The sequence below is a fragment of the Struthio camelus genome, chromosome 1, assembly GCF_040807025.1.
Source record: "Struthio camelus isolate bStrCam1 chromosome 1, bStrCam1.hap1, whole genome shotgun sequence".
Taxonomy (NCBI): Eukaryota; Metazoa; Chordata; class Aves; order Struthioniformes; family Struthionidae; genus Struthio; species Struthio camelus.
Window position 1 is genome coordinate 203,373,151 of NC_090942.1, and position 16,115 is coordinate 203,389,265.

The 16,115-nt window shown below is 40.0% G+C and overlaps 1 protein-coding gene across 1 annotated transcript in view; it reads left to right on the top strand.

Moving 5' to 3' along the window:
• Nucleotides 1–16,115, top strand: part of MICU2 (mitochondrial calcium uptake 2) — a 158,392-nt gene that overhangs the window by 103,045 nt on the left and 39,232 nt on the right. Inside the window, exons 3-4 of the mRNA XM_068933304.1 lie at nucleotides 12,439–12,470; nucleotides 12,584–12,659. Of these exons, the coding sequence (XP_068789405.1) occupies nucleotides 12,439–12,470; nucleotides 12,584–12,659 (108 nt within the window). The remainder of the gene's footprint in view (nucleotides 1–12,438; nucleotides 12,471–12,583; nucleotides 12,660–16,115) is intronic.

Here is a 16,115-nt window from a genome sequence, read left to right on the forward strand (position 1 = left end):
GAGCAGAGCAGGTGGGCGAGCAGCTGACTGAAGTTAGTTTTATGTAACTGTATTCATTCTAGTACTCTGAGAAACTAGCCAAAACTAGATCTCTACAATAGTCTTCTCATGGTAAAAATAGGATAAAGCTTTCTTGCTTAGCTGAAAAAAGCAGGAGCATTCTCTTATGGCTTGCATACCCTTGGAAACCCTGCTGTAGGAAAACTTCCCAAACATCTGTTAATTGCTAGGTGACAGATGTTAATGATGGTGTATAAACAAGTCAGACTCAGCAGGGGCTGTTTCTGGTTTGCTGAGAGCTTCTGTATGTGCTGAGAACAGAACCAGCTAATCTTAGAAGTAGAAAGAAACTCCTGGCTAATTTAAAAGTAAAAGTGAGAATGAGGTTGGACCATCAACTGAAGGAAAGCAAGTCAACTACTGATAGGAATCTCTGATTAAGCACACGAAGGAAGAAAGAGGGAAGAAAAGCTAGAGTTTGCAATAATGCCTGAACCTGGGAAGTCGTGGACATGATAAAATAGGGCTGCACAAGATCAGTGAAAGCCCAAAGCACTAGGCAGATTGTTGTGTAGGAAAGTTCCCAGACATGATAACCAGAATGCCCTCATCTTCTTGCAGTGAAAATCAGGGAAACTAATGTCATCGCTGCGGTCATCAACATTAAACTGGCCTTGCTAAAATTTTCGTCTCAGGTTGCACTTCAGAGTCCTGTAAAGGGGAAAGGTTCCTTCTGGAAATCCTGACCTGACTGAATCAGCTTAATTCTGCTCTGAATAGCAGCCCGCGTTGGTGTTATTCACCCTTCTGATCTCTGCAGTTCTACAGACTATCTGACCTTAAGTGCTACAATATTGTATATATGCCAAAAGTATCTTCCCTTAAAGTAGCACTTTTTATTTCTTTTTTTTTTTGATCTATTCACCTATCACTAAGGGACAGTAACTGCAATTGTTATGATTCCGCTTGAAAAAGAAAGTGATCTATTAGTTCTGCTAGAGTAGACATCCAATAATTCAATTCATTGTTTTAATTAAAGGAATTGCAAAATGGAAAAGTTTCTTTTGTATATGTTTATTCGCTGTTTTCTTTCAGTGAATGATGTCAGGAGAGTTTGGGAGGATGAAGAACAGATGGATAACATCACCAATTACAAAAAAACAAGCTTATTCAGAAAAATAATATAGTATTAGCAAGTAGATGCAAAACCATCTTGCATACTTTTTTTTGTTTTGATCTATCTTACATTTTAGAAGTTCCATTTACCTGCATTCAACGAAGGTGCTGATTTACCAAATCCTTCCCAAATTTCTAGCAAAGAGAACGATTTCATCCGTTTTTGTCCTGTTATTCAGATATATTTGTAGTTTCTTCAAGAAGTTTTGAATCTGCCGCAAAACGGAGGTGAATAGGAGGTAGACCTAGAACTGGCGAAGCTCATCTTGTGCAGTAACTGAACGCTATCTAGTGGGTGTTCAGTTAATCCTTAATTATTAGGCAGAACTTATTTGGACTATAGTTGACCAATTAGCTATTCCATCACTCAGTAGCAGTATCCTCAGATATATAGTCACTGTAAACTGCGTGCTCATGAAAGAGGCATATGTCCTGGAAGATGAGCATACTGAGGTTCTGAACTTTTTTGCAGTTTACCTTGCTCTGGGCAGTAAAACAAAATGTCCCAGGCCTGATCTTAATCAGATACCTCTCATTAACAAAATTACAAACACAGAATTCCTTTAATTTCAATAAAATGCCCAAATTCACTGTTAAATCCAATATTTTACTCTCTCATGTCAGTAGCTATTGAGAATTAGGGTAAAAGAGCTTTGATCCTCCTCAGTAGCTGTTGGTGAGATGTGAAGTCATGTAGTCCTGAGCTGCCCTGTACAGAATGCTGTTGCCTTTGACTAGAGCACAGGAGAAATATCCTAAATCTCTGTATGAAACCTACCTAGTAGTGTTTTTATTTTGTGTTAGCATAGGTTACAAAAGCCCCTAATCTGACGTTTTCCTTCTGCAAAGAGGACAAGGCAACTGTATGAGGGGTAATTAGAGGGACGTTTTGTATTCATAGCCCTTCTGGAAACAAATGTCAGCTAGCACTCATTCATGTTGTCTGAGAAATAGGTGAACAATTTCCCTTCAGCCACAGGGGAGCTGCATTCATGAGACTTTTCATAAAATTTCCTGAGTCTCCTGAGACCATCTTCAGCAGTCACCAAGAAGGTGATGTTTGTGCTGAATTCCCTAGAGGAGTTATCACAGGTAATCAGATAAGAGCAATGAGATGTTGGGAAGGATGCCTTTAGTCTGTGAAGGGTATGCCTTTGGTGGAAGGACAAGGTACTAGCAGAATGGAACGGGAGCAAGGAAAACCAGCATCATTAGAATAATAGAGCAAGAGAGATCAGGCATCCTGCTGATGAGCTTTCCAGACATCACAATGGCTGTGCAGATGGACATTAGCCATCTTTTCCCCCTGTCCCCCAAAGGTCAGACTAAGGATTGCTGGGATATGATGAGTGGAAGTTTCCCAAACTGGTGCTTCTAGCAAAATTCCATTGTACGTTCCAGTCGAGTGTTACCTCCTGGAACATTTTTTTCCAGTATTTCTGAGAACTTTCACTGCGTGTTGCTGTAGTGGAAGTAAGTTAACCTGTAAAAGAAAAATACTGTTTTACCGGAAAAGAAAGCGTTAAGGGTGGTGTAAATAATTTTGATATGTGATAGGGTGAAATGGAAGAAAAAAGTGGACCGCTATATAAACTGCATCTACATAGCTTTTTGTATTTACAGGACTCTTGAGAACTCGTTCAATTTATGTGACATGTCAGTGTTCCCAGTTACTTCCCCACTGCAGTAATTTTAATTGGCTTGATGCACTAATATGTGAGCTATTTACTACTTGGACACACACACTATAAATGCCCTACATCTGAACAGAATTACGGTAAGAGCACGGCATTTTTCATGATGATCCCATCAATAACTTCAGATTTTTCCCATAATGTTTCCAATTTTGTTTTAAAGTTCTATTAAGTTATTGCATTTCATCATTTTATTTTTACTGTTCTATTAGGAATAAGCAATATCAACATTATCCTGAAGTTTGAACGTAGATGAGTAAGTTTAAGAAAAAGCAAGCTGTTCCCTAAACAGTTGAATTAAAGTCACCATTGTCTTTCAAACTCCAAACTACAGCTTAATATTATCTTTTGAATGTGTGAACATGTAATTGTGCGTGCATAAAGAGATGAGATAATGCATGAGCAGAAGTCTGTTGGGAACAATAGGTCAAAGTAGGTGACCGGAGTGGTCTTTTCTGTCCTCATTATCTGTATTTCTTGCATGCTGGAGTATTTGTTATGTATCAAAGTGCAATAATTAAACCATACAGTTACTTCACATAATTTGGCACTCTTTGATATGATCTGCAGTTCCTGCTTAGGGGATAAATAACATCAAAGCAAGAAGGAAAGAGAAAGATCAAGTCCCCTCTAGTGAAAAAGGGTTTTATTGTCCATGATGAAGAGAGAGAGTTTGATTCCCTACTGTAGCTGAATCACTTACCTTCCCTGGACACACCCCCTCTTTTTCCTTATTCCAGGATTGGTTACGTAGCTTCTGCTAGTGATAAATTCCCTTGCAATGAGTAAATTCTTTGCCTGGCACCTCAGTTGTGCTACCCAGCATGTGAACCCAATTTGTAATAATTAGTGGTCTTTATTCTGGTTATGCTTAGTCTTTAACTGTGCTAAGGTTTTTTATTTTTTGTAAGATGCATGAGAAGAAAAATGTCTGTCATGGCAGGTAAATTCTTCAGATATATGTAGAATAAGTCAAATTTTGAAGGAAGTGGTTGACTGAGATACAGTAAAGATAATTGCTACATTGGTGATGGTGTCTTTACATCAAGCCACATAAACTTAAATGAAGGCTTATACTCTATAGTGAGTGATGCTATTAAGGTGCTGACCTTTTCTTCATTGATTTTGATTGTGGGGGGACTGATGTGCACACATTTTGCTTCCGAATCCAAATTGAACTCTGCTTATCAGTAAGAAGCAGTTTGCTCAAGTCATGCAAGCAGTTAGATATTTAACTGTGCCATTTAATTCTTGTTACTGTTATCCTACTTTACTTATCCTTATATTCTTTATTATACTTACTTTCTCTAGACTTAAAATAGATTATAGAGCCCCTTGGTCGGGGATCATGACTTCTAGCATTGTCTAGTAGAGAGGAACAGAATTAAACCGCTAGTGCTGCTAGGCTATTACATTAGTTTATTATCCTCATCTATTGTTAGTATCTCAATCTAGCATTTGCTCCTGCACTGTAGTACTTCAAAAACTAGTTTTTCTTAACCATAGGAGAGAATCACAACATAAAGTATAGCAACGCTGCAGAAATCATCCCTTCCTTATTTCAGGGTAGAATCAAAGTTAATGAATTTGGAGTCTTGAAGGCTCAGTCTAGCTTATGCCATTCACTTTGCTAGATGAGTGACTGACTATCTCTCAAGTCTAGTACTAGAAATTTTTCTTGAGAGGCTGCCTGCCTGCCTGCCTGCCTGCCTGCCTGCCTGTCAGAGCTAGTGACTGCTCTTTGTGGAAGGTGCATGGCTTTGTGCATATTCAGGGCATCCCAAATCTCTGAACTGTATAATTCTCTCTGTAAGTTGGTATGAATCCTTCCTGACCTGCCTGGTCTCCTAAACATGTAGCACAGGTACAGCTCCCTCTAGGTAGTCTTCATTGTCGTTTATAATAACTTTCTGCTCCAGTTAGGCAGCCTGGTCTGCCTCTTTGTAGCTTAGTTCATTTTGTCCCTTTGCATCTGATTAAGTTCTTAATGAAAAAAGTCTACGTGCCTTTAGTACTGCTAACATCAAATTAATGGGAGGGTGGAAACAACAGATTACAGAGGCAATATATATAAAAAGCAGCCATGATTCCAGCTTCCTGGTTGCTTGGAGAAGGGTTCGTCTACCCCAACTTAGTAAAAGCAGAATGTCACGTCGGAGCTAGTGACTGTAGGATCTCTTTAAAGTTAATGGAGGGAAACAGGTACCTCCTAGGGACTGTATCTGGCCTATAATAGACACCTATCTCGATACGGAATAAATTGCTCTTTTGTTGTATCTATTTCTCTCCCTTGACTATAAAGGGAGTTTGGGGTCATTAGTCAGGATGAGGTTTGTAGACAGAGATAGTATCATTTATTAGACCAGCTGCTGTAAGCTGGAAAAATTAGACAAGCTTTTGGGCGCACCAGCCCTTCTTCAGGTCTGAAATAGGAGCAGCAGATTTCAAAGCTAATTATAAACCTTTTTCTACGTACATCCTTCTACCACCATAGCTACAGCAAAGCACCACAGAGATCACTAACTCAGATTTAGGCATCTAATTTTTAGACATCGAAATGGAGTCAGATGGACTGACCGTGATACGCTTGGGAATTTGATGACTCACGTTTCACATGGCACGTTTTTCTTCTGGATGCTGCCTCTGGTCCTGAACTCAAAGTCGACGCGGAGGATTGGCAGCCTGCTCTATCCGGGAGCTGCTCACCTGCAGCTGCCTCCTCTGCCTGCCTCCGTGCTGCTGCTCGTGTGTGCCCAAAGGAGCCTTAAGTCAATCTCGTGCTCCTTGGGTAGCTGAGAGCTGCCAGTACTCACAGGCTCTGTGCCGAGAGCTGTTGTACCACGGTTCTAGTTAGCCCTGCTTGGTCCCAATTGCTGTTATGCCTTCCTGGTTTTTCTGGAAAAAATAACTTTCTGTATGCTGCATCGTTGCAAGGGTTGCAAGGATTAATAGTGCATGTTTTGAGAAGCTTGGAGTTTGCATATATCGTCAGCTTTTCCTGGGTGAGTCTTGGGTTGGTTACGAGAACAGATGGGCCTAGGAGCAAGTCATGTTCCCTAGATAGTACCTTAAGAAGAATTTCTCCCTTGTTCCCCCCTGCCCTTTCCACAAACTGCGAGCGTTTCGGCGAGGACCGAGGTGCTCGTGTGCTCTGCAGTGCGGACCAGGAGGTGTGCTTGCAAGCTCATCCCAGTGGTTGTTTTGGAATTCATGGTAATATTGGTAACTACATATCGCTGTTTCTTGAAAAGTTTTTTGAAAACTGGCTTATCTTAATTTTTAAGTCTGTTTCAGTTTCCTAACACGCTGTGTCATCCTTTGAAGTTTTCTTCCTACATCAGCTTCCCACCCTTTTCACCCCAGGCTGCCTTACTCACAAAGAAGTATGCCAGTATTGACTGGGGCTGATGCAACTGCACTTTTGAAATGGAGATTTGCCAGTGCTGGCCTCAGCCCAGGACTGTGTATTTCTCATTTCCTCACAGGAATGATTGCTGTCAATAAAGAAGGATGGATGCAACACTTGTTCCCGAAAGATGCAAAACTCATTTTGTAAGATGTTTCAGAAGCTTCTGTTACTGCAGTGCTGCCCGTTCCACGGGGCCTACTTGGGCTTTAATTGAATCAGTGCTTCAATTCACTGATTTGGATGATTGAGATGACTTTTTTTCAATTATATTTCAACGGAGCAATGCACTGGTTCAATAAGAGCTTTCTAGCTGAAGTGGATTCTCAGTTCATTTAAATAGTGCTCTCATTTATTCAGATACTGGTTTACCAGGAGTTGCCGTAGGAATAATCTGACCGCTTGTTTTATCATGCCTTCGAAAAGCCTTAATTTTTTTTACTATCCTTGGTTTATCTCCTTCTCCAATATTTCAGAAGTAGGTTTTTTAAAGGACTAATTATTGGCTTGAGTTTTGCCCTTTAGATTATTTAGATATTTAGATTATAGTAAGCACTTTGAAAAGGCATAGTGGAGACCATCTTTAAAGAAAAAGGAGCTGGGAATCTAAACAAACAGGATAAACAGAGAAGAACTCGCTCAGCTAAGTCACCTGTCTGGTATCCATCCTATTAACAAAAAAAAAAAAAAAAAGAAAGGAAAAGACAGCTGGGAATTGAACACAAGCTACTGAATTTTGATAGTCGTATACTTTAGACTAATTTAAACAAAAATTTTAACCAGGTTTTTCCCCAAGGAAATCCGCATATATGATTCTTATCGAACCCAACTCACTGGGGTACAGACATATAATTTTCAAAGAGTTCAGGTTTTGTGGAAATTGGCTGCTGGCTGGAAGGGAGAAATGCAAATTGCTGTTCCCATTACAGGAAAGCTGCAGCGTGGGCTCTGCTGAAAAGGCCACAGCATGAGCTGCTCACAGCGTTTTTTGTTTCAGCAGGGCCCTGATCCTCACAATTGGCCAACTAGAGCCGAGATCCCACGCAGCTGAAAGGGTTTGTCTACGAGCGTTTTGCGGTCAGAGCTTTGGTTGAATTGTGACATACGTGCTATTCTTTCTACATTTTCTTCAGGGAAAAACGAATAATTTTGTAGTGCCCCAATCTGATTTTGAACTTGCCAAGCTTCAGCGAAGGTGGTAAAGCTCGCCATCTAAAATTAAAAAAAAAAGAACAACTGCAAGGGCGTTCTTTTTTTAACTTGGTTTTCACCGTGTCTGTCTGAAATGGAGCTACAAAAGAGATCCTGGTAAAACTTTGTCAGAAACTTCACTGGTAAAAGTGACAGGCAGCTTGTTTTCCCAGTAAAAGGTATCTATTTAGTTACCGTTCTAATTTGCAGTTACGGTTATTGAGAAAGATTGTTCTAAAATTTATATTGAACTTCTATATTAAGAAAAAATTAGAGCAGTTTTTTCAGATGTGTAAAATTCTGCTTTGTCACAGGCAGTAATTTCTCTACTTTTGTGTTGGCATTTGATTCTTGTTGTTATAATGATTGATCTCAGTGATGTTGTTCATTCTTTGGCTCTAAGTGTCCTTTGTCAGCTCTAAGCCTTTCTCAGACCGTGTGGGTGTAAATGGGTGGTACTGAGCGCAAGTGGGTACTTGTTTAATTCAGCCTTTTCCTAATGTTAATCCGAACATTGATGTCAGGTTCATTCTACGTATTAGTGTGAAAAACAGATAGCTGATGGAAACACTTCTGTTTTAAGAAATGCGTGTGACAAAAGACCCAGGTTTGCCGAGGGCAAATTAAAGCTGAAGTAGCTGCTCTTGGCAGTGTTTTCTTAATTACGGTTGTCAGCTAACTTTCTTGGCTAATGGCACAGTATTTGTATGCTTGGAAGTAGACCTGGTATTTATTCAAGTAGCTTAACTTTAAAAGCTAAAATGGCTTTTTTTTGTTTCGCAAAAGGTGTGTCTATACCTGCTTGTTGCTTCGTAGATCCACTATAGATAGTGAAAATCAGATGATGGAATCTGCAGAATAGGTACAGACCCTTGAAAATACTCATGTTACTTTAAGCAACAATTCCATCAGTCTTGGCAGATCTTTAGAAAAAAGAAGTTTTTCTTCCCCCTCTTTCATGTTCAAAACAATAAAAAAATCTAAGTTTCTTTTCATGGTATCAAAGTAAGACTGTTACTACTATGAGAAGATTTTCTAGTATGTCATTGATTTATGTGTTATTAAAAATGTAGCAATTGAAAGTTAAAAGAATAAAACTATAGAAAAATGAATCCTTCAGATCTTCTTCTTATTACATAAAATCATTCCTAATCCTTATATCCATGGCTATATTCTTTAGAGAGAGACTTAGGTCTTGATATATTTGTGGTCATGTATCAGGAATGACAGCGCCAATTATACCCAGATTTAATTGATAACAAGGAAGGGACCTCTTTTTCACTGTCTGAATTGGCTACGAAAACTGTTTATACCTTTGCAATGCGTTTTTTGTGAAGAGGAGTTAACCTTCTTTTCCTAATTATGGTAGACAAGGCCTTAAAAGACCTTATTCCTCAGAGGACTGCACATTGGATACATTAGCGTGCGCTATCAACAAAGCTTTCCTTGTTGATGTTGTAAAGGGATTTCATTGTTAGGAAGTGAATGAATGGAAAGGATAAGCAGTAAGAGCTAAATTAGTATTCAAGGAATATTATGAATGCTACAGTAAAAGTAGCTAATGTTTCTAAGTGAAAGTTGAGATTTGAATCTTCTCAAATGTTTTTACGTGGTGACAGCACCAATAGGGTATAATTGAATTTCATTCTTAGCAAATATTAAAATAATTATTGGAGGAAACTCATTATGCAGTTTAAATTATAAAATTACAGTAAGGTTGTAGTCTAATACTTTACACACATAGCAATATGAAAGATAACACTAATACCCAAAACGTAAGTATTTTTTAACAAGATTACTGGCTACCAGTACAGACTTGCTGAGAGCTGTATGCCGTTTTCATTTGACTAAGTTGTAAGAAATTTTGATTTCTAAACCCATTTGATAAGAGTGTCATTAAACAAAAAAAGGCTTAGCATTTATTACTCTGCTGTATTTCCTACTTAGAAATGTAAAAAAAAAAAAAAAAGTCTTCATTTGGCTCTCAATCCTTCCCTTTTCCTCCTGCTTTTTTCCCCTCCCGTTGCAGTAACTGCCCCTTATTGTGCCCGCCGTAGCGGGGACCACCGGCCCCCCCCGCCTCGGTCTGTCCTTCATCCACTGCGGGGCTCAGGACTCTTCTCTTCTTCCTCCTGCTGCCTGGCAAATGCTTCCTCTCCTCCCTTACTCCTTTCACCCCTGCTGCGATTCCCCTTTCTTTCTTTGTAGTCAAGGGTAGTATGTGCACCTAGCTCTCTATATGACTGCTGTTTCTATTTCTTTGACTGCTGTTTCTATTTCTTCATCTCTGAAACGGGTCATTCAGCATGTCTTAAACCTCCTCCGGAGGATGGCCGCAGCTGAGCGCAGTGGAGGCGTCAGCGGCTGCCAGCAGCCAATGGCACAAGCTCTAGGCAACTGCAGAGGTGCTTGAAGCTGGTGACTCCGCTAGCTGGTGAAAAGAGGCTCTGCGTGTCTGCATCATCTTCTTTCCCCCACCCCCTTCCTAAGTTTTGTCCAAGCAGGGTTGCTTCCATTGAGAATATATTTCCTAAACCCGATTAGCTGATGTGTTTCAGAGTTACTATGCTGAATACAGCACGGAGAAGAGAAACACACTTACCCAGTGTAGACCCTCACAAACTTGATCATATAGTTTCTGTGTGGTCACTCCCAGAGCTTTCCCCTTACTTTGCAGCAGTTATTCATGTCTTTGCTGCTCCAGCTTGCAGGCTGCTGCTTATCTCCTTCCTCATCCTCCTGGAAGTTGGCAAAAGACTCCTGCCTGATATGCTGCTGAAATAGCAGCGGCCTTCCTAGATGTGATGCTCGTATGGCCACCAGGAGATTGGAATGAGTGGAGCTGCTGTTAATCGAATACGGGGACATGGCTGACTTTAAAGCAGGCAACAATTGCAGAGAGCGTTTACAGTGAAAGTCATTGTACAGGGGCTTTCCCTTTTTTCTTCCAGATTCTGTTTTTCCCTGAGAAACAGCACCCATCTTTGGGAGCTCTTATACGCTCTGCCTGTCCCCTGAAGGTCAGTCAGACATGGATGGAAAGAAGGAAGACCTACAGCCAGACTCACTCCATCTGATCAGGCTTCTTGTTACGTAAGATATCTCCCCAGACAGAAAGAGCTGCTGCAGTGTGATTTAATGCCAGATTGAAAGGCACTGTGCAGAGGAGGTGATGTTTCAAAGCAGATGTTAAGCTGAGGTCTAAATCGCGTAATTTGCTAAATACCCATTCATTAGGAGCGCTCTACAAGAGCCAGCAGCTTTGAATTGTGGTGAAACCTCCCCAAGGTCTGGACTCTGCCTTGTTGGACACAGTGGCTTTTTTACTTGCTCTCCTAGACTGTTATTAGTCTGACTTCTTTTATCTCAAATGAGGCAAAACTGTGGATTTTTTACTCTCTTTGAGTTAGAAGATATCTATCTATGTGACTTTGTGTGTGTGTGTGTAAATACATGTACACACGTTGCACAAAAATGTACTCAAACATAGTAAAGTAACAGGTGGTGCTGGCAGCACCTGTTTTTAGGGTCACTCAACACTCTAGTTATAAAACCCTAATTTTAGTTGCCTATAACTTTTGTCAAACTTAAACATTGGAGTTGAAATGTTCTTTGCCAGGTGTCTGCCTTAGGCTGATTGGGGGTTGGGGAGAGGAATTTAGCCGCAAAAATGTTACTCCCTGTTCAGAGAATAGAGACCAATGCACTAATTTGACCATACTGAAAAACAAGCTATAGCTAGTTGAGATGGTCCAGCCACTTCCCTGGTTTGAAGTTAAAAGTTGCAAGTGGAGCCCCTCTAGTGTTGGACATGTCTTTTGCCACCGTTATGGAAATTTGCTATATTACTGAGAACGCACTGCCATTTGGCCAAGAAATGGGCCTGTGAAGATGCTTGGTAGTGGTTTGTTAACAGCTGCCTACCAGGCTGCATCAGTATGTCCGTTCCTAAAGAGCAGCTCTGTGTTGGTGACCCTTCAGATGCAAAAGGCCTGTAAAGCAGCAGAGTACGAGCACAGACCAAAGCGGGCTTCAGCACCCAGTGGCATTAGTCCCCATAGCGAACGCAAGCAACTCTGCTTATGCTTGCCCAGCATGAGTAAATAGGAGGTAATGTCTGGCTTGAATCCAGAAGAACTTGTGATGAAGAAAGGTAGGAATGGGCTCCACGTGGTTAGAGTGAAGGATACAGGGTTGGGAGCTGCGTAAACAGAAATGATCCGGAGACAGACCTGTGCGAAGGGGCAGTAGACTGAGAAGTGGAAAACAGTTCCCTCTGCAATGTGACCACAGAATTGCTACAGTCCCATCTAACCAGCTGAAGCATTCCATGGATAAAATATGGCGCAGCTCCTCACGCTGGTGACTTGCACAGGAGTACGACCTTATACTGCCCCCAGCGACTTCCCTATCTGAGTGCAGACTTGAGCCTGCTGTTGCTGATGAACACTTATGAGTTTGTATGGTTTCATCTGATGCTGTTTCAGGAGGAAGAGGTGTTCAGTTTACTTCTACTTAATAGAAACATGCCATTTTTCCTTCACTTTTTTTTTTGTATTTTTTAGCTTTTGCATACTCACCCTTTGTTTGGAGATGTATTATGTGTGCGTGCAAATCCCTTTGTAAACAATGCAGTTATTTTTCTTACTGCATAACCTGATGTGGGAATATAGAGCACATTTGTAGTCCATACTATTCAAACTCACACTAGCAAGATAGTCATAGATAATTGAGTGACTTGTGGTTTCACCTAGGTTGCGAGAACATTTGAACAGGCTGTTCATATTATTTTAAAGTGTTGTCCTTTCTTGATCATTGTGGGAATTAGAAACAACCTGCCCACTACGAAATATTCTGTTTCGTATTACTTGGTATTTTCCCATAAAAATCTGAAGAAATGCCACAGAACATGATCAAAGTTTAAAGTCAGAGTTTGTTATTCAATAATGATTTTTTTTTTTTTAATTATAGGTAAAGCTTCAGCCAAGAAACTGACAAAAAAGGTAAGCAAAATGTTCTTTTCGTTCTTCAAAAGAACTTGCATTCTTTCTGATACTCAACCAAGTGGACTCCTCTTTCAAAACTGATTTTATATTTTTTGGTTCTGTCTTTAAAGGACGTAGATGCTGCACTGGTAAACGTTATGAAAGCTAAACCTGGACCGACCTTTTTTAGAGAGCTTGGTGATAAAGGTAACAAGGCACACAGCACTGAAAAATAATCTTACTCTTGATCTCATTGTGTAGTTTGAAATGAATATATTTTTAAATAAGCTTCTATGAATTTGAATTCATTTGAATTGTATCTAGCCAGGAGTTGCCCCCTTGGCAAAGCTCTCAGTTACAGAAGGAGGAGTAAGGAGGCAGAGCTGGGCATTGAAAGCTCTCTGAGGTGCATGTAGGATGCAGGAAAGAAATCAGAAAACCTACTTCAAGTAGAGAAGGGCGCTGAAAGAGGCAGCAATCTATAGCCAGTTGCTAAGAGGGTGACTTCAATACAAAATGCACTTTTGAGATTTGTTATTAGTAAACTGCTGTTTCATTATAGAATTGAAATGCACTGAAACTGAGACTAAAGATAAAATTTATATCTGGTTATGTAAAGTGGTGTTCCTGGTTCCAAGAGCAGGGAACTGATTCCTCCCTCTTCAAGGACCTCAGGGGCCTTCGCAAACCCAGGTGCTTGGGGTTGTTTCAGCCTGAAATCTGGCTGTGGAAGGGGAATCCAAACCTCTGGGAGCTATTGCTTGTATAACAACAGGGAATTAAAGAACAGCAATAAACACTTCATTATGATAAATTAATGGATGGAGGCAAAAACAAGCAAGAGGCTCAAGGAAAACCAAATAAATGAGTAATTAACCATTTCATCAATAACAAAGACCGAAATCTCCAAACTAAATTAGCTATGGAGAAAGTCCCACAGTCTCTATTCACAGACTTTCTGTTTCGTAGAGTTTGGTCTGAATCCCTTATCCTGTGGACTTTTCTGGAAAATAAAGGTGCCTTTCCACAGCTACCGTTCCTTGGCCGGCACAAGCCCTGGAGACCCGTGGGCATGGATGGTAGCTTGTGACAGGAGAGTAGCCCTCAATCTCAGTCCAGTGTTTAACCTGTCCCACAGCCTCATGGCCCCTTCCGTACAGGGCTCACATCTTGCAACGTGGTGCAGACATGGACAGGTCTTCAGCAAGCTGGCTTGCTTTCCTGTCCACTCCTGCCAAGCCCACAGTCTTTGTCCTTCACGGCTAGATGGAGCAGAAGGTTTCGGCTCTCTTTCAGTCTGTCTGTGCAGCGTTGAGGCTGCCGACATTCCCTCCTTGGGCGAAATACCCTGTCGACCTGTAATATCTCTGAATGTGTTGAACAGTTTTATCCGATCCTAGGAAAGGCTGGATTTTTTTGTTGAATGTTCACTCTCTTGTCTTTTCAAATTACTAATCATGATGTGCTTTCCCAGGGCAATTTTAGATAGGGTTTAAAGGATTCCCAGTCTGTAATTCTTAGATATTCTTTCCCTCTCACTGCTATTGTAAAGCCTCTCTTTTTGTAATGGTTTTGTAGTGGTTGCCGTTCTGTAGTGTGGATCTTCTGTTGTTTAAGATTGTGGGACCATGCACTCTGTCCTCCCAAAATCCAGCAGGAGTCTGAGGTGATGCAGGAACATTCGATGCAGTCACCCATGTGCGTCTGCAACACATGCAATTCCAACCGTTTTTGGTCATGACGCCTCCCTAGTGATTTTGATGCTTTTGTCTTAAGATCCATTATTACATTTAAAAGGCTATAAATGTTTATATATTTTAAATATGGCTTTTACAAGTACCAAAATAATGAATCTACACCTGTTCCACTGTTCAGCTGAGATTATTTTAACTACCATCAAATTGTTATTTAAATATTTAGTATAGAGAATGTTGTCATCCATCCAGTTTGTAAAACTTAAAGCTAGGGAATTCTGCCTTCTAGTGGGCAGTTTTAAAATTCATGTCATATTCTGCAAGTATATTTATGGTTTATTCAGCAATAAGAATATTTTATTGTCAACATTTGCCCTGAAGTTTGAGGACAGAGTTTTCCAGGAAGGGATAGGGATTAGATTACAATATTTTTGCTAGTGCTAAAGGCAGGTTAACCTTGGTTACAAGTGTACTGAATCATTCAACAGTATGTGCAGTTTTTATCTTTTTAATTTTGCTTGGACATAAATTAAACTTTCTTTCTTTTTTATTATTATTTGTTGCACCTTTTAAATGTAAAATTTGAGTAACTTCAGAATAAAAAAATTAACAAAGTATTTAACTTACTGTGTGCATAAGATAAATTGGACACATCTCACTAAAAGTAGCAAAAGGACAGTAAAATTATGAGAAGGATTTTCATGGAATTAAATCCACAGGTTAAAAAAATCTTATCTCACGTTCAGCCCAGGTATATGCTGATTTTGGTATGATCAATCTGCCAGAAAATGTCAAACATGCTGTGACTTTTCTGTAAGGCACTGAGACAAGGTTTGAAAAAACAATCAAGAGAATTTTTAACATCTTTTAACACTTTTTACCTTTTTACCTATTTCACTGTAGTGACTTCTCAATTAGCTTAAGATAATATGACCAAAATAGTCTCTCTCACCCTGTCATTTCTTCCAAGCCTCTCCTTTCCAGCCCTCTGCAATTAGAGTGAATAGTGCCATCACGCTTCTCACTTGGGCCCAGAAGCAGGGTATTGTCGTTAAATTGCTCTTTCCTTAGATCCTACTATCTCTGTATAATGCGTGCACATTCTTTCTGCAAAATTTTCGAAGATGTGGTCTTCTCCGTCCGCCCATATAGCTCAAACTCCCCAAGCTCTCTGCGTTTTGTATCTCAAGGATTACAACTTTATTTTCCCTCCAGCTTTAATAAGCATAATGTGCCTTGCTAATATACTTTCAAATAGTTTGATGAAGATGTTTTTCTTAGTTCACTCCTTTGAGTGCGTCATCTCTTCTATTATATCCCAGCACTAGGCTCTCCTTTCTCTGCCCTATCTGGCATAAGCTACCTGTCTTCCCTTTCCAGGTCATCAGGGATCTTTGTATTGGTCCTATTGCTGTCCAAGTTTGAGAGGTTTTTTTCGGTATAGATTTGCAAAGTTACCTCCTTGCCTAACTTTATGTTCTTTTTTTAAACATTCCTTTGCTGTGACACATACAAAACAAAATTAGAGAGAAGGCATCTTGGTCGCTTCTGTCACACTGTTCAGCTTGGTTTCTTTTCCTCCCCTGTTTTATCTTACACGCTTTTATAACTGAACATATAAGCTAAAAAAGTGGGGATAAGGATTCTTTTTCTGCCTGTTTGTGCATTTGTAGAAATCCTGGATACCTTGTCTAGGAATGCGTCTCCAAGTTTTACAGTAATGCAAATAATAATTTACATCTTTAATGACTATATTAGTCTGTTGATGTGACAATGATCCTGAAACTTGTAAGCAAAACTAATTGAGATAAAAGTGTTTTTATTTGCATAGTGTATTGTATGATTGTAGTATTGTGCTGACTTGCACATGATTTGCGTCCTGGATGGTAGGATGAATAACCCTACTTAAGGGAGAGGAAAACTGAAGCCCATAGAGCCACAGTGAAACAGCAGCAGGATCAGCGTTAGA